Source organism: Rhodamnia argentea, chromosome 10 (assembly GCF_020921035.1).
Source record: "Rhodamnia argentea isolate NSW1041297 chromosome 10, ASM2092103v1, whole genome shotgun sequence".
NCBI classification, from domain to species: Eukaryota; Viridiplantae; Streptophyta; class Magnoliopsida; order Myrtales; family Myrtaceae; genus Rhodamnia; species Rhodamnia argentea.
Genome location: NC_063159.1, coordinates 18,550,402 through 18,573,374, shown reverse-complemented (window position 1 = coordinate 18,573,374; position 22,973 = coordinate 18,550,402). Strand labels below are relative to the sequence as shown.

At 41.9% G+C, this 22,973-nt stretch overlaps 5 protein-coding genes across 12 annotated transcripts; 4 read left to right on the top strand and 1 right to left on the bottom strand.

The window, feature by feature from the left end:
* The first annotated feature begins 6,277 nt into the window (after positions 1-6,277).
* LOC115752287 (septum-promoting GTP-binding protein 1) lies at positions 6,278-8,684 on the top strand. Of its 3 annotated transcripts, none has more exons than XM_030690409.2 (6): positions 6,278-6,743; positions 6,886-7,009; positions 7,125-7,221; positions 7,390-7,429; positions 7,566-7,649; positions 8,012-8,196. In XM_030690409.2, the coding sequence occupies exons 1-6, from the start codon at positions 6,423-6,425 to the stop codon at positions 8,054-8,056; spliced, it is 711 nt and encodes a 236-aa protein (XP_030546269.1). In that variant the 5' UTR covers positions 6,278-6,422; the 3' UTR covers positions 8,057-8,196. The 3 variants fall into 3 exon arrangements, with proteins under 3 accessions (XP_030546269.1, XP_030546268.1, XP_030546267.1); XM_030690408.2 differs by lacking the exon at positions 8,012-8,196 and adding an exon at positions 7,811-8,000 and having other exon boundaries at positions 7,566-7,673; XM_030690407.2 differs by lacking the exon at positions 8,012-8,196 and adding an exon at positions 8,322-8,684 and having other exon boundaries at positions 6,280-6,743.
* A 565-nt stretch (positions 8,685-9,249) lies between these two features.
* Positions 9,250-13,306, bottom strand: LOC115752292. Its single transcript, XM_030690415.2, has 3 exons — positions 13,099-13,306; positions 10,087-10,166; positions 9,250-9,508 (listed from the first exon to the last, which is right to left on the bottom strand). The coding sequence occupies exons 1-3, from the start codon at positions 13,210-13,212 to the stop codon at positions 9,439-9,441; spliced, it is 264 nt and encodes an 87-aa protein (XP_030546275.1). The 5' UTR covers positions 13,213-13,306; the 3' UTR covers positions 9,250-9,438.
* Positions 13,307-13,463: 157 nt separating this feature from the next.
* On the top strand, positions 13,464-19,105 carry LOC115752291 (sigma intracellular receptor 2-like). 2 transcript variants are annotated; one of them, XM_030690414.2, is made up of 4 exons: positions 13,464-13,942; positions 14,674-14,880; positions 17,110-17,114; positions 18,798-19,105. In XM_030690414.2, exons 1-2 carry the CDS (start codon positions 13,619-13,621, stop codon positions 14,851-14,853), a joined length of 504 nt encoding a protein of 167 aa, XP_030546274.1. In that variant the 5' UTR covers positions 13,464-13,618; the 3' UTR covers positions 14,854-14,880; positions 17,110-17,114; positions 18,798-19,105. The 2 variants fall into 2 exon arrangements, 1 of the variants encoding a protein (XP_030546274.1); XR_007196724.1 differs by lacking the exons at positions 17,110-17,114; positions 18,798-19,105 and adding an exon at positions 15,119-15,241 and having other exon boundaries at positions 14,674-15,034.
* Positions 17,544-19,320, top strand: LOC115752288 (sigma intracellular receptor 2-like). Of its 5 annotated transcripts, XR_007196721.1 has the most exons (4): positions 17,544-17,924; positions 18,595-18,954; positions 19,039-19,100; positions 19,232-19,320. XR_007196721.1 is itself a non-coding variant. In XM_030690410.2 (2 exons), exons 1-2 carry the CDS (start codon positions 17,601-17,603, stop codon positions 18,772-18,774), a joined length of 504 nt encoding a protein of 167 aa, XP_030546270.1. In that variant the 5' UTR covers positions 17,544-17,600; the 3' UTR covers positions 18,775-19,105. The 5 variants fall into 5 exon arrangements, 1 of the variants encoding a protein (XP_030546270.1); XR_007196723.1 differs by lacking the exon at positions 19,039-19,100; XR_007196720.1 differs by having other exon boundaries at positions 18,595-19,100.
* A 1,350-nt stretch (positions 19,321-20,670) lies between these two features.
* On the top strand, positions 20,671-22,644 carry LOC115752290 (sigma intracellular receptor 2-like). The gene is made up of 3 exons (XM_030690411.2): positions 20,671-20,689; positions 20,980-21,356; positions 21,981-22,644. The coding sequence occupies exons 2-3, from the start codon at positions 21,033-21,035 to the stop codon at positions 22,158-22,160; spliced, it is 504 nt and encodes a 167-aa protein (XP_030546271.1). The 5' UTR covers positions 20,671-20,689; positions 20,980-21,032; the 3' UTR covers positions 22,161-22,644.
* The last annotated feature ends 329 nt before the right edge of the window (positions 22,645-22,973 follow it).

Below are 22,973 nucleotides of genomic sequence, written 5' to 3'. Positions count from 1 at the left end.
GGCGAGAGGGGGCCGTTTTTCGAGGACCCTCGTTGTGGTCCAACCAAGGGCCACGGTAGTCCCTTGGACTTGGGTGAGGGCCGACGACCCTCGCCCAGATCTAGGAGAGGGTCGTAGCCCTCTCCCAGCTCTAGCAAGGATTGAAGGCCCCTCCGGTCGTTGCCGGCCCTCATCGAGGAGTCGGTTACCGTGCCAACCATGGCCATTGCCCCTTTGGCGATGGGGCCGTGGCCTCAGGCAAGAGGGCAGCCCCCTCCAGCCTATATCTTCTCTTTTTTTTTCTTTTTTCTTTTTAACTTTTAGAAAACTGAAAAAAAAATTAAATACTAAATGACAAAAATGCCCCTATTATCAATGAGTTAGGCCTTTTTTTTGAGATTGATAAGATCACTTAAGGCCCTTATAAACAATATCCATTTTAAGTCCTTATACGGGCATTTCGGACCCTTATTTAAAATAATGTCAACTTTAGGGCTTCATTTTGAGAAAATAAAGGCACTAGGGCCTTTTTTTGAAATTTTTCCTCAAATCATTAAAAAATTTATGACTAAATTGATCATATTAAAAAGTTTAAAGTTGGACCAGCATTTGTACAATAAATTTAGAATTTTTTGATAATTTTTTTTTATTTTTTCAGAAAATTATGCCTTCTTGTTAATTGGAATGGACGCTGCAACTAAACCTAATATCTCGCCGTCGTAGTCGTCACGTTACTGTCGCCATTTGAAAATGCACGTATGCTCACGAGGTACCCCATTAATTCCTTGGACTACAACACCTACCGTGACTTAGCCTTTTCCTAAAAGTGAGCAATCATTGATGTGGGTCCCAATTTGTGTGTGGACACTATTCTAGGGGCTCCACATATGTATCCGAACGTTAGGGTTCCGATCGCGACAACTAACGTGGCCTAATCACACATGGTTCATCGACCGGCTCTCCTAACACGGACGGTCAACCTAATTATGGAACGGCGAACCTAAATAAGCTCTATCATTACTAGTATCACCCATCGACAAAGCGTTAACGTGTATGATACATTAAAGGTGTGTTCGTTTGAGTAAAAAAAATTTCTTCGAATTGATTTCTCAAATTTTCGCGCTTTTAGTTTGTTAAATATGATCGATCAACAGAACCACTTAAGGAAAAATAAAAAAATTTCAAATAAAGATTTGAAGTGCTCTCGTTTTTCAAATAATTGCATGAAATGTGCATTATTTCAATTAAGAGCTTGAAATAGACATTAATTTCAAATAAAGATTTGAAGTGCCCTTATTATTTAAAATAGGAGCCTAGTCAAGAGCATTTTCATCTTTTTTGAAATTTTTTTTTTTTGCTTTTTTTTTTCATTTTTCTATTTTTCTTTCCTTTTTGCAAGTGGCCGGCCACTGGCTACTAGCATTGTCTAGAGAGGGCTAGGAGAGGGCCATGCTTGTCGACCACGGGCGAGGCTAAGAGAAGGCCTTGCCTTGCCCAACTGCGGCTTTGTCTAGGAGAGAGCTCGCCGTAGGCGAGGGTCACCTCGCTTGTGGCATCAAGGGCAGCCCTTGCAAGATCTAGGAGAGAGTCGCCTCACCTAGGCGTGGCTGGCGAGGCCGACCTCGCCGACCACAAGCGAGGCCTGTGAGGGCTCGCGCGAGGCGACCCTCACCGACGGCCGGCCCTGTTTGGTCGAGGCAAGGCCATCCCCTGCCGACCTCTCCTGTGGCTAGCGAAGGCCAGCCCTCTTCGTGTCGGCCACTGGCGAAGAAAAAAAGAAAAAGGAAAAAAATTGAAAATTGAAAGACGAAATTGCCCTTGAGCGAGTCCTTATTTGAAACAATAAGGGCATACCTTTATTTGAAATAATGACCACTTCATACACTTAGACTGCGTTTGGTCGTCCGTATAAAACTCGGGATAGGATATGTTTTATCCTAGCCCGTGTTTGGTAGGTATCCCGAATAGTATAATGTCGGATATAGGGGGATATAACCCGGATAAAAAAATCCTAGGGGAGGGGGTAGGATAAGGTCGGATAGGATTTCTCTTATCCATCATATAAAAGCTAACTTTCTTGTCTCATTTGTTTCTATTTTCATTTTATTTTTTTATTTTTGCAAAGAGTTTTAAAAATCTAATAAAATGTGTATATTTTCAAGTTTTTTTTTTTTGTATGAGAACATTGTTTTTATAATAATAAGATCGGAATATTTCATGAGCATCACGTAGGGCATATACATCATTTATATTGATATACGGTTTCTACCAAATGCGGGATAGGATATGATATGAGAATATCCGACTTTAAATCCATGATTCACCAAATGATGAATAGGATATGGCCAAATCCCTAGATTTCTTATCCTATCATATCCAATCCTATCCCGACCCGAAATCCCGACGACCAAACGCATCCTTATTGGTAGAAAATGAGAGCCATTATTTGAAATTTTTTCAAGAAAAAAAATATGCAAGCCTAAAGTTAGGAAAGTGAATTCCCTAACTTGAAAAGGGGAAAACATTTTCTTTTTATGGAAAATGATTTTCAGAAAGCCTTTTTAAAATTTTTCCAAAAATGGTCCGTTTGTTTCATCGAAAACTTAATGACAAAGGAAAATATTTTCCATAGAAATGAGTTGATTTGTTTTTGTTTGTTTGGTGATTTAGGAAAAATGGTCTTCATTTTGCCAGGAAGTCATTTTTTCTCTTGACTTAAGCTCGTTGTTTTCAGTCCAGGGAAAACTTGTTATGAAAATCTTTTAATCAATCGCCATCCAAACATCGAAAATTCAACAAACAACTTCTCGGGAACAATTTTCCTTCGGGAAGACGGACCCTAATCGCCCCATCTATTCTCCCAAGGAGAGGTTTGTCGGTACCGGTGGCCAGGCTACGTGTGAGGGCACTTGGAGTAGTCGATGCGATCCTAAAATCTCAGATCGAGTCGTCATACCATTTCTCTTTTGTTTTCTCATAAGAGATTAGAGGATTCCTACGATCTGTATCAGTAACACGTTTCTCTTATCCTATGGGACACATCAATCCGCCGTTGCAAGTCCATCCTGCGACTCTCCATATTATCGCTCCCTGTGCGGGAGAACGAGCGTCCACGAGTATGATATATGCTCGTGTTTATGAAATTCAGGGACGATCTTACCGCAATCGTTCGAGGACGAAAGGCTCTTGGATGTTATAAATTCGTGATTTTGTTGTCAGGCCGTCATCAGATAACATATAATAGTTCTAGAACAAGGGTGAGTATCTGGAAGGAGAATAGACATCTAATCATTGAGTTTTTTGCTTGAATAGCTACCGGCCAAATAATATATATTTTACTAGGCATCCAATCGGATTTTGACGTTTCTAATCTATGTATGTTCAGAGAATATTCTTGATTGAATAAGATATTAGGGTTTGAGGGGTTGGGGTGGTAATTGATAGTTTGGTGGGTTGTAGACTTCTTTGCGCTCCATGTTTCCGCCGGTGGCCCCCATGACTATAGTTCACGATCCCAATTTCAAACAATTGTTGTGGAGACTTAAGTCAAGATAGATTGCTTCTTGGTGTTGGTTCTCTAGGGTCATTCCTAGACTTTGATCCGCGGGGGTCTTGGTTAGGGTTTCGTTTGGGGCACGAAACTATTTTTCGAGTAGGTTAAACACAAGCAATTGATTATTGCGTTATTCAGCCAAAGTCATCGGATTCTATTGCTACCATACCCCAGTGAACGATTGAGATGACATCATGGGTATGGCTATAGTAAAATTTGAGTCGTTGAAACCGAAGCAGCTATTTTCAAAGTTTACTTTTCTAGAATTGAAACAGGATAGCTTGGAAATGGATGTGCTTACAACTATAATGAGAACGTAAAGTGAATTATCTGGATTTGCTTTGCCCCCTTCAAACTTCTCTGCAAGATAAAGATTCTTTTTATCCCTTATTCCTAACTCCCTCCACTGAACATTCTATTCTGCTTATAATGAAATTGCAGATTACCAAAAAAATTACCAAAAAAAGCCATAAGCCAATTGCATTTATCATTTCAGTCATAAACCTTTCAATTTGATCAAATGAGTCATATTGGCCAGAAAGTGATGAAATGAACGCCGATCGCCCTACGTGGCACGGCCAATACTGATGTGGATAGTTTTTAACAATATTTTCAATTTTTTTCTTTTTTTCTTTTTATGTTTATGTTTTGGTTTCTGGTTTTTTATTTTTGACTTTTGATATCTTTTTTTTTTGTGTAGCTGGCAAGGGTCTCCGGTGATTTGGGCGAGGGTCATCGGTCACTCTCTTCTAATGAAAAAAAAATCAAAAATTAAAACAAAAGCGATAAGAAATTCAAATACAAGAATAAAAAATAATTTTTAATTAAAAATTCATAAAAAAAATTGTCCACATTAGCATGAGCCGAGCCACGCAAGACATGCGGCATTCACATATTTTCTACCAGAAGGACTCAATTGGCTAAATTGAAAGTTATATGACTAAATTGGCACAAGCATAATAGGTTTGTGAGTTTTTTTAATAATTTCACTTGTATATGAGAAAGTGAAAGTACCATGGGTTTCGATTAAAATAAGTACCAATGGAAAAAGAGATTGCAATCCTATTATTTTTCACATAAAAGTGCTGTTAGCATCTTAATGACCACATACCAGCACATGTTCATGCCTTGCATAATTCCACACAATCGGGACACGAATGACAACCATTCTCTTCTCAAATTCTATTTCTTACCAAAAATAGATTCTTCCATTTATATTCCCCGGACGAGTTTCTAAGCAAAGACATGCGTTTGATTACGACACAAAATTTCTATTCCTAAAATAGAAATTCGTTAGATAACAACATAAAATTTCTAGTTACCGATTGCTAGGACTCTGCCGGGGACGAACAAATTGGAGACCGGCTGCTAGGGGAAATGAAAGTCGAGGATCGGAGAGCAAAGCGGTGGCTGAGGGATGCGAGAGAGAGAGAGAGAGAGAGAGAGAGAGAGAGAGAGAGAGAGTAATGAGAGGAATTCTTATTACTTCAGAAATGGAAAAGTAGATAGTTTCTAATTCTTATTTCTGTTCCAAACCTATTTCTGTGCTAAAAGTTTATCTCGAAGATAGAAAAACCAAACTAACTTACCAAACGAATTTTTGTTTCGAACCTGTTTCTCGAAATAATATAAAAAAAAAGGAAAATAAAACTGTTGTCATGGGCACCCCTCAACAACTATTTTATTGCAAATACAAGAATATAATTATAACGGGGTATAATATATACAAATTTTCAAGATCAGTTTTATGGAAAAACACGGATTATGAGAAATCACAAATAGTGTTGTCAACTTTGCTCTCCATATCAAATACTAAAATCAATTTCACAACCTACAATTACAATCCTTACTTTCGAATTGCATCACCCTCCCACACATTATTTTACCATGTTGTCATGTTCTTTTTCAAATTACACAATCCCCAACATTGGATTCCTCTATCGGGGCGTAGATTTTGGATGTGCATATAAGGTCAAATGAATCTATTCAAGTCGGAAAAATACAAAATATAAGTTTTGAAATACTCCAAGGGTATTTAACATGTAGAGAAAAAGTCAATGGAAATTTAATAACTGTCATGAGAAAACACGTGTATATGATTAAATTGGATTCGAATTGAGACTATTGAAATACAGCTAAAGAACGTCATTGACTTTGCCGTACATGTTAGATGCCCTTCTCATGTTTCAAAATCTTCGATTTTCATATCACTTCGAAGAAACGGTGATGGAAATTACTATGGATCAAAATTCGTGTTTCGATACTTCCAATTTGGATCAAACTTAAACTCAATATCAATCCAAATCAAGTTCGATTAGTCTATGGACCAAAATTTATTTTAAACCAAGGCAGCCTGCGAATAAAATCACATATTGTCGACAAGTAAGCCTTTATAATTTTTTTTTTTTTTTTTGGGGGGGGTGGGGGGAATGACTCACCACAAAACGATCCATGAGATCCCACAAGTGGAGCCCAATGAGTTGGAGGGGGGGAAGAGTACGAAATGGAAATTTCCCCAAATTGCCCCTCGAATCGGGGTGCGAGTGGGGACAAATCAGCCGGCAATTTGGACTATTCCCACTCTCCCCCACCATTCGTCACCATACCGGTCAACCATCCCCGTTAAATCAGTCGCATTCGTGGCAACAAGGTCGTTGCAACAGATTAAAAACACCCAAAGGACAAATAAATATAAATAAATAATTTAAATTCATCACCACCTTCCTAAAAATATCACGCCCCTCCTTTAACACCAAACATGATTGCACTCGCATAGCCCCATTTTCATGGCCAATAAAGAAGGAAGAGAGACACTCCTCCAAGGCCATCCTCTTGCACTAGCTAACACCCCCACCAGCCCACCGTACGTTGGAGCTTCCTGACCCAAGAAATGGCGGTCCGGTTCGATCTCAGGCGCCGGATCCAGCGCCGTTTCTCCACGCTCAGGCGGTGCATCTGCCGCTCCTGGCACAAGATCCTCGCCTGCCCCTCGTCGCCGCCTGGGAAGCGCTGCCGGTACCGGATGTTGCCGGTGACTTCCCGGAGGGACCCCGCCTCGTCCCGCGGGGTGGAGCCCACGTCCGGGCTCTCGGCGTTGCCCGTGGCCGCCTCGGCGTGCCGGGGCGGCGGCGGCGGCGACGGGGATTCGGATTTGGTGGCTCTGAAGATCGGCCTGTTGGGTGATCAGCAGATTGGCAAGACTAGCTTTGTGGTGAGTCCTTAAATGGAAGGATTATCTTTATTTCGCGTGGAAAGTGAAATTGACACGACCATTCTCATCTCAGGTCCTCGTTAGCAATTTCTGATGCAAAATTTTTTTTTTTTTTTTGGGGTTCTTTTTCGGGTTGGCGAAGGTAAATTTCGTGGGGGACGAGAAAGAAGAGATCAACTGCTCGGAGATGAAAGGCTTGAATCTGATGGACAAGACATTGTTGGTCAATGGCGCACGCATCTCTTACAGCATTTGGGAAGTCGAAGGTGAAACCAATCCATTCGGGGCATTTCCCCGCAAACCTCGTACGGCGTCGGAAGATGCCGTCCGTCCGCCGGTCGAATCTGAAACTGACGCGTTCCTGTTTGATTGGTCGTGCAGGCGACGGAAGACCCGACGATCATGTGCCGATCGCCTGCAAGGACTGCGTCGCGATCTTGTTCATGTTCGACCTGACGAGCCGTTGTACTCTAAACAGGTGAGTCTTACCTCCGGTCGTCTAATGATCAGGCGGATCGATTAAGCCAATGTGATTGTATCCTTCTTCTTTTTTTTGTGTGTGTGGGGGGGCGAGCAAGGGAGGGATAATTAGAGGCTAAAGATAGGATTAATCCTTAAGTAACCGCGATAACTTGTGTGGTTGCAGTGTCATAAGCTGGTATCAACAAGCAAGGAGGTGGAATCAGGTAATTGTTTTCACAAAGTTTTGTTCTCTCATTCTTTCTAAAGAACATTAGAGATTCGAAAAATTCGAAAATTATAGATCTAAAATTGTAAGAATCACTTTTTATTTGGGGCTGACTCTGGTTGCTGATTGGGCAGACGGCAATCCCGATTATAGTAGGAACCAAGTTCGATGATTTTATCCAGCTGCCCATAGATCTACAATGGACGATAGCAAGCCAGGTAATATTTTTCACAATTTACTTTGTGCATCTTTTTTTTTTTTTGAACAATTAGAAAGAATGCCTCAATTATCTACCCCTAAATCTAAATTAGAGAAAATTAGTAGCAAAGAACAATCCATTGTCCACCCCCCTCCCCAACCCAAAAAAAAAAAAAAAGAGCCACTTGAAGATCGAATTAGGGACTAATTATTAAAGTTTAGACCCATAAATCCCCAAACCATTATTATTATGTTTTTGTTTAGGAAGATCAATCACCTTACAACTTTTGGGGAACATTCTTCCGCAAGTTAAGGGCCAAGTTGGCCTGATTCAATGGTCGATCGAGTCGAGACGACATAAGGTTTCGATGTATTTTAGGAGATGGAGTCGGCAAGGGAGGGACTAGAAAAGGACGGGTCGCAATAATGGAGGTGGGGGGTGATAAGGGTCAGGCACGTGTGGACGGTCCGGCTAGAATAATGCCTTGATTGATTGCGTTAGGTGTTGATGGGGACCGACTAGGAAGACTTGGAACGGTCGAATTTGAGCTCGAAATATCTCAGGCAATGAGACCGACCACCCATTGCAGCTTTTAGGACGGGGAGAATTCGCCGATAAGATCGAAAACCTGACCCGAGAAGAAATGGACGATCCTTTCATGACTTAGTTTCATTTGTAATTTGCTTCGCAGGCAAGAGCGTACGCGAAGGCCCTCAATGCCACGCTCTTCTTTTCGAGCGCGACGTACAACATCAACGTCAACAAGATCTTCAAGTTCATAACCGCGAAGCTCTTTGACTTGCCGTGGACGGTGGAGCGTAACTTGACGATCGGAGAGCCCATCATTGACTTCTAAGCGTTTTTCATGGCTCTTGTAAATAGCTGGTTCATCAAAGCAACCGGTCACCAGGGAGTAAAGAGGCGAACCGTCGATCTTCCCTAGTGATATTTCGAGTTGTGTCATCTGCATTTCCGTTGACGATCGATAATAAATCAAGTATGGAACTAGTTTTGATGAAGGAATTAAATAAATGATTAGGAGCATCACTCTCTCCCTCTCTCTCTCTCTCTCTTCCCCACAGGATGAGAAGGCAACGTAACTCAATGCTCTGCTCACTCCAAAGACGATGCTGGTAACCTAGGCCAAACGAAATTCTGACAGATGAAGGGCTATTGACAATTTTATCAGAATTGTACGATGATCTGATCAGAATCATCACATTCCTGGAGATTTTGATCGATCACATAAGGACGAAAACAACATTACGTGAAACTTCCATCTCTAGGTTTTAGTTCAGACAACTAAAGGGAATAACCGTTTTCTTCTCTGAGGGAGATGTATTGTCCTTCTCAGGTTTAGCATCGTATAGCTGAATTGGCTGAAAAAAGGAGATCGAATTGCTAAATGAAATTCACCAAAACGCAGTAATCCGACCTCCGGAACTTCGAACCTAGGTTAACAACTAGTGTCACCTTGCCTGCTCCTCCTGCAGCAGCCCTCAACATTGACTTCCTCATATATATATAGGAACAATTTGAACTCACAACTTCATACATCATATTTTCTACAGTAAAACAAGAACTGTAAAAGACGGGATCAAAAGCCTGCTTCCCAGATGGGAAAAGAAAACCAAGTTAAGGTTTCATTTTATTAGCTGGTGTGGATAAGTACACACACGGAAAAAAAAAAAAAACACTAGAATAAACAAGCTGGCTGCACTTAAAAATACCCGCCTTCATCCGCAGATATTGAAATAACAGAGAAGTAGATTGGAAACAAAAGGCGATCATTGTCAAAAGAGGTTGCGTCATTCAAGTTTAACCTCCTTCTTTGGGGGCTCCAAGTCCAAGTAGTGGAATGGCTCTGTTGGCTCCTCCCTGCCCAATACAATGAGTTCGACTTTTCATAGGAATGCAACTAATGATGCAATAGTGGTAGCAGTCGCATCATGGTGTCCTAACCAGGAAAAGTACGGGTACTCTTTGCATAAACAAAGACAGTTTCACACTCAAGGTGCATCAATTTCATGGCTCAACGTGTCCTTTGCTTTCTATATTATAAGAAGAGATAATCTAATGCTCATTGATTTGGTAGTAACTTTTGAATTTTCTGCAACCGGATTATAGTATGCCATTAAGAAGATAGTCAAAGTTCAAAAGTCAGGAGGGGAGAAGAGGGACTGGAAGGAGAAGGAAGGGGTGTAAGGAAAGATGTCTTTCATTCAAATCCCATAAACATTTTTGGCGGCACAAAAGAGAGGCTAAAATACCATATAAACGATGCACCAAGTAAAAATGATATCAAGAGAAAATCAGACAAACTTCGTAAGAAAATAGCTAGAGAAGTCTATGAAGTTCGAATTAGGTCTCAAGAAGAAAATCAGTGTTTTCCATGCGGTTTAAGCAAAAGCCATTATTAAAGGCATGATTTCTATGACACAGAAGCTAAAACATACCCCGGGTTTGACCGCATGCATTGCCAAAACAGCTTGAAGGGTCCTGGAACCGTCTTGAATGGATTTCCTTCAAAACAAGCCTGCACAAATGAAAGTAAAGTTGGCATAGTGCAGCAAATTAATTGCACATATCAATTCCTATTCCTAAATTCAAAGATCATTAGCAAAACATAGCCTCAATCTAAACTAAAACCCATAAAATAATATGACAATATCCAACTAATTCGACGTTAAAAGGAAGTTTGAAGCTACTGGAGCATGGATCCTTCCTTTAAATTAAAGAGTCGGAAAGAGAGCATGCAAACAAGAAGAACAGTAACATGAAAACTTCCTTCTTACTACTTTCTCTTTCCTTTTGTATCTTCTAAATGGGTTGGCTGGTTGGTTGTTTTGGGTGGTGTGTTTTTGTTTTGTTTTACTATAAGGATTTTAGTTAATTAGATCAACTAAATTACAATGGCTACGCACAAATAATATAAGCATTTATATTCAACCTTTCCTGTTACTACTTCCTCTTTCCGTGAGAAAATGGCATTGTGTTATCCTGCATCGAGAGGATGACCAGCGATGTATGTGAATCATCTGGTGAGCAGCTGAAACTTCTCTTAATTTTTTTTGGGGGGGGGGAGGGAGGTGGGGGAGCATCAAAGGATCAGAAGCCTTTCTTTGCTTGACTTCTCTTGATTCTTATTTATTTCTCTGAAATTTTAAATTTTGGTGTTCTGCAACTTTGCATTAATCCACACTATCAACAATAGAGTCAGTCAAATTACTTTGATAAAACTGCAAGCATGTCTGAAATCTGAAGATGCTACGACTTACCAACTTTAAAGACTGCAGAACAATATATCTACATATGAAGGATTGTTTGCCACAAGGGATGTGCTGCAGGTATTGCTCTAGTACCATTGCCCCTTCTAACTTTCTCAGCTTAACATAGAGCAACAATTGTGGAAAAATACCACCTCGCCGCAAATAAAAGAGCTCATGAAAAAAAAGAAGATCCCGTGCTTGAGAGAAGATACATAGAATGTCTCTCGTGCTTATTCAGTTGAATACAAAAGAATCATTTATTATCCTTATCTTAGAAATTGAAAAACACTAGCAAAGGTTTAACCGAACTTAACGAGCATTCCCCCGTAAAAACTTCCAGTTCACCTCCTCGGAATAATAATCATCAGTCACCGAGTTGCGCTAAGCACGAGTGAGAGCTCAGGCACACTGATTAAATATCGAGGTAGCACCTTACTTATGAAAAGACACAATTTAGTTGCTTTAAGAGGCATTGAGCATTATTGGTTCATATAAGCTAAACCCAGTTTATCGCAGTAAAATACACTTACAACTACATCCGCAGGACACCATTCCCGATCCAGAATACATACCCTTAGACATGCCATAGTGGAACTCCACAAAGGCCTTGTTTGGTTCAAGGACAGGATTGTGGAAAGGGGGTCCAATTACAAGTTATCTAACTCCTCGGAATTGGATCGCAGGGTGTTTACTATAAGGATTTTAGTTAATTAGATCAACTAAATTATAATGGCTACGCACAAATAATATAAGCATTTACATTCAACCTTTCCTGTTACTACTTCCTCTTTCCGTGAGAAAATGGCATTGTGTTATCCTGCATCGAGAGGATGACCAGCGATGTATGTGAATCATCTGGTGAGCAGCTGAAACTTCTCTTAATTTTTTTTTTGGGGGGAGGGGAGGGAGGTGGGGGAGCATCAAAGGATCAGAAGCCTTTCTTTGCTTGACTTCTCTTGATTCTTATTTATTGCTCTGAAATTTTAAATTTTGGTGTTCTGCAACTTTGCATTAATCCACACTATCAACAATAGAGTCAGTCAAATTACTTTGATAAAACTGCAAGCATGTCTGAAATCTGCATATGCTATGACTTACCAACTTTAAAGACTGCAGAACAATATATCTACATATGAAGGATTGTTTGCCACAAGGGATGTGCTGCAGGTATTGCTCTAGCACCATTGCCCCTTCTAACTTTCTCAGCTTAACATAGAGCAACAATTGTGGAAAAATACCACCTCGCCGCAAATAAAGAGCTCATGAAAAAAAAGAAGATCCCGTGCTTGAGAGAAGATACATAGAATGTCTCTCGTGCTTACTCAGTTGAATACAAAAGAATAATTTATTGTCGTTATCTTAGAAATTGAAAAACACTAGCAAAGGTTGAACCGAACTTAACGAGCATTCCCTCATAAAAACTTCCAGTTCACCTCCTCAGAATAATAATCATCAGTCACCGAGTTGCGCTAAGCACGAGTGAGAGCTCAGGCACACTGATTAAATATCGAGGTAGCACCTTACTTATGAAAAGACACAATTTAGTTGCTTTAAGAGGCATCGAGCATTATTGGTTCATATAAGCTAAACCCAGTTTATCGCGGTAAAATACACTTACAACTACATCCGCAGGACACCATTCCCGATCCAGAATACATACCCTTAGACATGCCATAGTGGAACTCCACAAAGGCCTTGTTTGGTTCAAGGACAGGATCATGGAAAGGGGGTCTAATTACAAGTTATCTAACTCCTCGGAATTGGATCCAGAGTTTTGTTTGATAGCCTAGATAATTCATCATGTAATCGAGATAGTTCCGCTGTTCCGGTATTTCATTCTATACAAGTCACTGCATCGACGATCAAACCAATATTCCACCATCATCACCTCCACCACCATCCTGACTTTTGCTTGTCACCACCCTCATCAATTTACCGCCGCCATTATCGTTTCAGTAAGGCTCCTACTCACAGAAGCATTTTAACGAACAGACAAACTGCATCACTCCAAATCTTTGGCACGCTATAGCAAATTAGAGAGAAACGTTACCGACAGGATGTGCGTGCGTCCGTGCTTGTGTCTTGAATGCAAATTTACCAACTTTGGCGACGGGAAGGGACAAGAATTGAAAACACGTCGAAGATGGTGCGAAAGATGAGAGAAATCAGAAAAAGATCAGAGAGGGCGAGAGGCATTACTTGAATGACGTCCTCAGCTCGATCGTTGCAGCGATGGGCTTTGGGTTGACGATGGTCTCCCTCTGGCAGTCCCCATGGACTCTCTCTCCTGGGCACTGGCCTCGTCTCGCTCATCCTCTCTCTCACTCTCTCTCTCTCTCTCTCTTCTGCGAATGTCTGTGAAAAATCCCCCGAGAGAGGAGAAGGGAAGATGATCTCGGGTCGGACTTAATCAATGGGCGGGCCGGATCGAGTCCGTCCGGGCCTGAAAGTGATTAAGCAATAAAGTAGAGATTAAAATTTGGGGCCGGGTTAGCCTACACTGAGTTGAGTCACAGACAGAATTCGAAAAGGACAAATCTTGGAGCCGAACGAAACGAGGTAATCGGACGTTGTTTCCTATCTGTCCCCGACACATTCCCCCCCATGCAATTCGGACATAAATTCCTGATCCAACACAGCCGGTCTTCTTCAAACTTTCTCGGATCCCCTTCTCCCTACTCTCCCGAACGAGACCCCCACAAATCGATCAGAAGGGGAGATGGGTGCGCTCTTGAAGCTGACCGACGCAATCCTCTTCCTCTTCTTCCTCCTGATCGCCATCGTCGCGCCTCTGCTCGACGCCCAGACGTGCCTTCCCGAGTCCCTCTTTCCGGACATCCTGCTCGACCTCCACAAGTGGTACGGCCGCGAGGTGGGCGACTACCTCGTCGTCGAGAAGCCCCTTTTCTACGTCGGCTTCGTCTGGCTCGAGATTCTGTTCCTGTGGCCGCTCTCTATCCTCAATCTGTACGGGATTGTCGCCGCCAAGTCTTGGTTCAACACCACCTGCTTGATCTATGGCGTCTCTGTGGCCACTTCAATGGTAATTGTTGATTACCTTCCTCGCGTATGTATAAGGCCGAATTCATTCGATTTCTAAAAAGGATTACTAATCCTTAACTTTTCCACTGCATTGTTTGCCCATTTTCACGTCACTTTTGCCTGCTGAATGGGACTCTTATTGGGAAGAATGCCTTATTGTTTTCGATGTTCGATGTCGACTAAGTAGACTGACCTGCTAGTGCAGTCGAACCAAGATTTTGTAGACCTGAGTGTCCACATTGTTCTTCTAGTCTTTGCGAACTTCCTTATGGAGTGCATAATTGATTCTTTGAGTGCATCCTTCCATGTCAATAGCCTGACAAAGACGACAACACATTACCTGAATTTGGTAATAGATTATGCGACCTTCGCTACGGTAATGGATGCGCTTCAAGTTGCTCTCCTGGCTAACGCAAAGTGACTGTTAGTACCCGCCATTTTCCTATGCTGCAAACCGGGAATTCGTTCGGCCCTGCTGCTTCGAAAGAGGAGATCTGTTGTTCTGCCGCGCTGGTCGCAAAAAGATGTGTACTTGACACAAGTGCTCCTGAATTGAAGAATGCTTTGATATGGAATGAGTGAATTGCTCAGATCAAAATTTATTCTACTCTGCTTTTCAGCTCTTACAAGACACTGATAACATTGCTGGATTACTGGCATTGATCTGCACATGTGTAATGCATTTCTCTTGGCACTGACATCTCATGCAAATTAACGTTTTCCTGTTTGTAGGCTGCTATAATGTCGGAAGTGATTGGCTCTGGTAAAGCATCTGATAACTTGCTGATGGTGTACTTCCCCTTCGTCGGACTCGGATTGCTGGCCATTCTGCGGGGTCTGCTGCCATATTCTACCAAGACGACATCGAACATCAGCAAAAGACCTGCATTTGCAAGGAAAAAGAGGGCTTGAGATACAACACTGTGCTGTGGGCGTTCTGCGCTTTCTAACCAATTCCAGATCAAATTTGTTTCTTTTTGGTGCTATCAGATTAAGAATGTCGCAAGTTAAGAAAATTTTCTGATATTGGGGCTGCCTCTTATGAGATTTTTAACTGAAAGCCCTTTTACCTTGGATTTGAAGTCATCATCTGGTAAGAACTTAGTTTGGTTTGGCAGCACTTTTTTGTTTGCTCACCCGAAATTAACTTTTATTGCGGGCAATATTGCTTGTGCAGGTGGCAAAAGCTGCAATTGCTTATGCTGCTTACGAGTTGATTGGCATTTTTCATCAATTTGGTAGTCGATTTCTCCTTCGAGAAGGGTTAAAACTTTATTACTGATTGATATCTCTCCACAAACTGAATCTCTTGTTTATTGCTTAATCTGGATTTAACAAGAATAGCTCTCTTAATGTTGAATTTACTTTTGACTCATGTGACTAATCAAATGCTCATTATATTCGTCCTTCTGATACATCCTAACCTAACCGACGATTTCTGATAATAAGGTATTATACCACCCTGATATCGTACCACACCTTTCATATCACAAATTTGGTTCATGCTACCATGCCGTACCATAAGGACCCAATGCCTAGTAATATTACCACACTCACTCCAAGTAAGACTAATATTGTAGAATCCTTCCAAACCTGGAATCTGCATGGCCATTGTTTGATCATAGATTTGTGAAAATGGGAAGATCACAATCTGTGACATGATTCGGTGTCCTTCTGCAAGTGATTTCTACAGTCATTTATCATTATCTATCTGACACTACTGCAGCGGCAGAAACTCACTCGTCATGAGATTTTTCATTCTTTTCGCACTGTCGTACCCAGCAAATTAGAAGGTAACTGAAGCTTCATCCGAAACCCTTGACTCGACGCTTCTTATTCACCTGAAGTTTCTAACTGCTACAATATGCTGATCTCACTGTTTCACGGGGCCAAATTCACATTTGCTTGGACATTAGCACATCAGAGAGGAGACAATGATGGTAATGATGCAATAGGTGGATCATGGTGATCTATCCGGGAGAAGAATGGGCATTCTTTGCATAAAGAAAGACAGTTTCACATCAAGAAGCACTAATGGCATGGCTCAAGTTCTTGTTGGCTCTAATGCTCAATCTTTTGGTAGTAACTTCTATACTTTCCGCTACTGGATTATAGTATGCCTTTGAGAACATTTGATGGAGGGAAAAGAGCTGGCTAAAATACTACATAAGCAGTGCAACAAGTCAAAATGATGTCAAGAGGAAAACAGATGAGATTTCTCCAACTCACAAGTTAAAATGTACCCCAGTTTTGACCGCATGCATCGCCAAATGGGATCGACAGGTCCTGGAACTGTCTTCAATGGATTTCCAGATATACAGGATTGTTATCGGCATATAGAGGAATAGCTCCTCGCCGTACATCAAAGAGCTCAACGTGCTTGAGAGAGAACGAAAAAACTCGCAATAGCAAGTATCGAACTTAACAAGCGTTCCCTCGTAGAAACTACCAGTTCGCCTCTCCAGAACATCAATAAGAAACCATCGGTAACCGAGTTCTCGTGCTACGCACGAGTGAGAGCTCAGGCACACTCAATGGATACTGAGGTAGCATCTTCCTCATGAAAAGACTCAATTTACTTTGCACCGAAATGCTATCGGTTCGTATCAGGTAAACCCAGTTCGCTATAGCAGAATAAGCATGTGGCTACATCAGCGGAACACCATTCCTGAAGTCAAAATACTTACTCTTAGACGTGCCGTAGCGGAACTACACCGAAGGCCTCGTTCGGTTCGACGAGCAGCATCGTGGAAACGGGATCCGACTCCAAGTTATCAAACTCTTTGGAATTGGATTTACAGTAAGTTGTTTGCTTAGTCTGGATAATTTCATCATATCATTCAGATAGTTCTACTTATTCTTATTTTCTCAAATAAAGACCTGAAGTGAAGTTTGTTCTAACTAAAGATTCGAAGTAGTCAAATAATTTCAAATAAAGACTTTTGGCTGGCCGGCGAGCATGTGACTATTTCGGCCATCGAAGAAGGGGTATTTCAGTAAAAAAAAATCTAAGTATATTTATTTTTAGTTTTTTTTTTATATTTTTTTACTCTACTATTTTTCTTTTCTTATTTTTTAAAAAAAATTTCCTCTTCCCTCCCTCTGGCCATCATCCTGGCAGAGGTTGCCGGCCTTAGGTGAGAGCCACCCCTACCTGCTACGGGCGAGGTGACTCTCGCCGGATCCGACGAGGGCAATCCTCGCCCTCACCAACTCATGTGATGTCCGGCAGAGAAAAGAGGGAAAAAGAAAAAAGAAAGAAAGAAAAAATAGAAAAAGGATAAAAGAAAGAAGAAGCGAAAAAAAAAAACGACGAAAATGCTCTTAAGTCAGCAAGATCAAAACTTTTTTTGAAATGGTATTTCAAACCCTTCTTCAAAACAATGTATGCTTAGTACCTTTTATTTCAAATCCCATATCCTTGTCCTAACAAAGAAGAGAGAAAAAGGAAGAAGAGGTTTTTCAAGTCCACCTTCTCTTTTCCTATCTGTCCCTGACATATTCCCTCCCATGGAAATTGAAAACATGCTGAGGTGCCCTTTTTGCCACTTCCATGGACTCACCATCTCTCCCCAAATTCCAGATCTAACACAGCCAGTCTTCTTCAACCTTGCTCAGATCCCCTTTCGAACGGACCCCAAAGAATAGTTTAAAGGAGAATGGGCGCTCTCGTGAAGCTGATTGACGCCATCCTCTTCCTCTTCTTCCTCCTGATGGCCATCAGCGCGCCTCTGTTCCACGCTCAGGCGTGCCTTCCCGAGACCCTCTTTCCAGACGTCCTGCTCGACCTCAACAAGTGGTACAGCAGCCAGGTGGGTGACTATCTCGTCGCCGAGAAGCCCCTTTTCTACGTCGGCATCGTCCTGCTCGAGATTCTGTTCCTGTGGCCGCTCTCCATCCTCAATCTGTACGGGATTCTTGCCGCCAAGTCTTGGTTCAACACCACCTGCTTGATCTACGGCGCCTCTGTGGCCACTTCAATGGTAGTTGTTTCATTGTTTTCCCATTGTCTTGTTGGAAAGTTCACTTTTTCAGGCAAAAGCTTTACTTTTTACCTGCTGAAGGGGACTAGATTTGAATGCCTCATTTTTTTTTCTTTTGGTCTTGCGAAGAACTTGTTTTTGACATTCCATATCGGTTAAGTTAATGCGGGTTTTACCCACTAGAGGTTTGACTCAAACAGGAGAGCAGTCGAACCAAGATTTTGTAGACTCGAGTGTCCTTAATCAGAATGAGTCATTCTTCTAGTCTTTGGGAACATTCTATGAAGTACTTGATTGATTCTTTTGAGTGGATCCTTCCATGTCAAGTAGCCCGACAAAAACGACAACATGGTATCTGAATTTGGTTATAGATTATCTCAACCTTCGCTGCTGTAATAGGAGATAGTTTGGCCCTGCTGCTTCAAAGGAGTAGATCCGTTGTCTGCCGTTCTCTTTGCAAGAAGATATGTACACAGCTGACATAAGTGCTCCGGAATTGAAGAGTGCTTTGGTATAAAATCCGTGAATTGCACAGATTGAGTTTATGTACTCTGCTTTTGAGCTCTAACAAGAATTTCATTGCATTCCTGGCAAACAGATCGATGCAGGAGTATAATGCATTTCTCTTGACCCTGATATCTCATGCAAATGGACTTTTTCCTGTGTGTAGGTAGCTATAATGTCGGAATTGACTGGGTCCGGCAAAGCGTCGGATAACTTGCTGATGGTGTACTTCCCCTTCTTGGGACTCAGTTTGCTGGCTTTTCTGCGGGGTCTGCTGCCATATTCTACCAAGACTACATCAACTGTCAGCAAGAGACCTGCATTGGCAAGGAAAAAGAGGGCTTGAGACACAACACTGTGCCGTGGGCGTCCTGCGCTATCTAACCAGTTCCAGATCCAATTCCTTTCGTTTTGGTGATATCAGATTGAGAATGTTGCCAGTTAAGAAACTTCTCTGATCTTGGGTCTGCCTTTTGTGAGATTCTTACTGAAAACCGTTATACCTTGGGTTTGAAGTCATCATCTGGTAAGAAACTTAGTTTGGTTTGGCAGCATTTTTTTGTTCGCTCACCTGAAATGAACTTTTATTTTGGCGATATTGCTTGTGCAGGTGGCAAAAGCTGCGATTGCTTATGCTGCTTATGAGTTGATTGGCATATTTCATTCGATTTGGTAGTTGGTTTCTCCTTCGAGAAGGGCTTAACTTTGTTACTGATACCTTACCCAAAAAAAAAAAAAACTTTGTTACTGATTGATTTCTCTCAATAAACTGAATCGCTTGTTTGTTGCTTGTGACTCTCCAGTTATCAAGAATAGCTCTCTTATTGTTGAATTTACTTCTACATTGAAGAATCCTTCCAAACCTGGAATCTACATGGCCATTGTTTAATCAGAGAATTGTGAAAATGGGAAGAGCACTATCTGAGACATGATTCGGTGTCCTTCCCCAAGTGATTTTTACAATCATTCATTCTTCTCTCTGTTACTATTCAGATAGCTTTATCTATCTCAGACTACTGCAGTAGCAGAAACTCACTCAACCTCTATCTCGGTCATGAGATTTTTCATTCATTTCGCGGCGTCATACAGCAAATTAGAAGGTAAGCGAAGCTTCATCCGGAACCCTCGACTCAAGGCTTGTTATTCACCCGAAGTTTTCAACTGCTACAATATGCTGATTGGCTGTTTCGCGGAGCCAAATTCATATTGCTTAGACGTCAGCACATCAGAGAGGAGGCGATGATGGTAATGATGCAATAGTTGAAACTATGTGGATCATGGTGACCATTTTTGGAGGGAAAAAACCCGGCTAAAATGCCATATAAAGAAAGCAACAAGTCAAAATGACGTCAAGAGGAAAACAGATGAGATTTCTACAACTTAGAACGTTAAAATGTACCCTGGTTTTGACCGCATGCATCGCCAAATGAGATCGAAAGGCCCTGGAACTATCTTGAATGGATTTCCCGGAAACAAGCCTGCGCAAACGGAAAGTTGGCATATTTCGAAGATCAAGGTAAAACCCACAAAATATGATGACCCATATCCAACTAATTGTCCTCTGAAGGAAGCTAGAAGCTTCTGCATCATGGATCCTTCAAATAAGAGAGTCGGAAGAGAGCATGCAAACAGAAAGAGCAGTAGCATGAAACCCTTCCCTTTTACTACTTTCTCTTTCCTTTTTATAATGCTGAGAAACTGGGATTGTGTTATCCTACACCGCGAGGATGATCTACGATGTATGTGAATCATCTGGTTGCGAAGCTGAAGCTTCTCTTAATTGGGCCGGAGGTGGGGGGAGCATCAAATGATCCAAGAGAACCCTTTATTTGCTGACTCCTGTGAAGTTTCAAATTTTGGTGTTCTGCAGCTTCGCATTAATCCTCAGCGTCCACAATACAGTTGGCCAACTTACTTAGATAACACTGGAAACATGCCTGATCCCGAAGATACTGCAGAACAATTTATCCTCTTACTCTCTAAACTTCAACGAGGAGACGAGATCGACATGTGTGAGAGCTCAGGCACACTCAATGGACATTGAGGTAGCATCTTCCTTGGGAAAAGACGCAATTTACTCCACATCGAGTGCCATCGGTTCGTATCTAAACCCAGTTCGCCGCAACAGAATAAACGTACGGCTGCATCCGTAGAAGACCAGTCCTGAAGTACTACACGAAGGCCTCGTTTGGTTCGACGAGTGGGGTCGTGGAGACGGGATCCGACTCCAAGTTATCAAACTGTTAGGAACCGGATTTAGAGTAAGTTGTTTTGCTTAGTCTGCATAATTTCAATCATGTCAGTCGGATAGTTCTGCTTCCAGCTTTTGCTACTTCCCCTAGTTTTTTTTTTAAGTCTCTAACATTATTAGACCAAAGAAGGGAGAGAAAAAATAAGAGTTTTTTGAAGGCCACCTTCTCTTTTCCTATCTGTCCCTGACATATTCCCTCCCATGGAAATTGCAAAAATGCGGCTTTGCCACTTCCATGGACTCACCATCTCTCGCCAAATTCCAGATCTAACACAGCCAGTCTTCTTCAACCTTCCTCAGATCCCCTTTACACCACCCCCCCCAGCGGACCCCGAAGAAACGTTTAGACGAGAATGGGCGCTCTCGTGAAGCTGATCGACGCCATCCTCTTCCTCTTCTTCCTCCTGATGGCCATCTGCGCGCCTCTGTTCGACGCCCAGGCGTGCCTTCCCGAGACCCTCTTCCCAGACGTCCTGCTTGACCTCAAGAATTGGTACAGCAGCCGGGTGGGCGACTATCTCGTCGCCGAGAAGCCCCTCTTCTTCGTCGGCTTCGTCTGGCTCGAGATTCTGTTCCTGTGGCCGCTCTCCATCCTCAATCTGTACGGGATCTTTGCCGCCAAGTCTTGGTTCAACACCACCTGCTTGATCTACGGCGTCTCAGTGGTGACTTCAATGGTAATTGTTGCATTGTTTTCCCATTGTCATGTGAGAAAGCTTTTCCAGGCAAAGGCTGCACCTTTACCCTTTACCTGCTGAATGGGACTTGATTTAAACGCCTCATTGTTTTTGTTCTTGCGAAGAATTTGTTTTTGACCTTCGATGTCGATTAAGTTAATGCGGGCTTGACCTGCTAGAGGTTTGATTCAAACAGGACAGCAGTCGAACCAAGATTTGTAGACCCGAGTGTCCTCATTCGTCTAGCCTTGGGGAACATTCTATGAAGTTCAAAATGCAATCTTTGAGTGGATCCTTCCATGTCAAGTAGCCCGACAAAGACAACAACATGGTATCTGAATTTGGTTATAGATTATGGTAATAGGAGATGGTTTGGCCCTGCTGCTTCAAAGTAGTGGATCTGTCTTTGCAAGAAGATGTATACACAATTGACGCAAGTTCTCCCGAATTGAAGGGTGCTTTGGTATAAAATGCGTGAATTGCACAGATTGGAATTATCTACTCTGCTTTTGAGCTCTTACAAGATAATGTCATTGCATTTCTGGCTAACAGATCAGTGCAAAAGCACAATGCATTTCTCTTGGCACTTATGTTTCATGAAAATGGACTTTTTCCTGTGTGTAGGTTGCTATACTGTCGGAATTGACTGGGTCCGGTAAAGCATCAGATAACCTGCTGATGGTGTACTTCCCCTTCTTGGGACTCAGTTTGCTGGCCTTTCTGCGGGGTCTGCTGCCATGTTCTACCAAGACTACATCGTCCATCAGCAAGAGACATGCATTCGCAAGGAAAAAGAGGGCTTGAGATACAACACTGCGCTGTGGACGCCCTGCGCTTTGTAACCAATTCCAGATCCAATTCCTTTCTTTTCAGTGATATCAGATTGAAAATGCCACGAGTTAGGACATTTTCTGAACTTGGGGCTGCCTTTTATGAGATTTTGAACTGAAAGCCATTGCACGTTGGATTTTAACTCATCATCTGGGAAGAACTAGGTTTGGCAGCACTTTTTTGCTCGCTCACCTGAAATAACTTTTATTGTACCAAGATTGCTTGTGCCGGCAGCAGATGCTGCAATTGCTTATGCTGGCAGCAGATGCTGCAATTACTTATGCTGCTGATGAGTTGATTGGCGTACAATATGACATTGATTTGATTGTCAATTTCTCAATCTAGAACGGTTTAAATTTGCTATTTGATTGATTTCTCTCCAGACTCTGAATCTCTTGTTCATTGCTTGTAAATCTGGAGTTATCAGGAATTGCTCTCTTGAAGTTGAAATTACGGCAATAGCCTATACTGCAGATTCCTTACAAACCTGGAAAACTGTGTGGCCATTGTTTAACAAGAGATTTGCCAAAACAGGAAGATCACAACCTTTGACATGATTTGGTGTCCTCCCCAAGTGATTTCTGCAGTCAGTCATCATCCTTTTTCTCTGGTATTATTCAGTTGACTTTATACATCTCAGAGTATTGCAGTAGCAGAAATTCACGCAACTTCTATCTCGATCATGAGATTTTTCTTTCCTCTCGCGTGTCATACCCAGCAAGTTAGAAGGTAAGCGACACATCCTCTGAAAACCTCGACTCATTGCTTTTGGTTCACTCAAGTTTC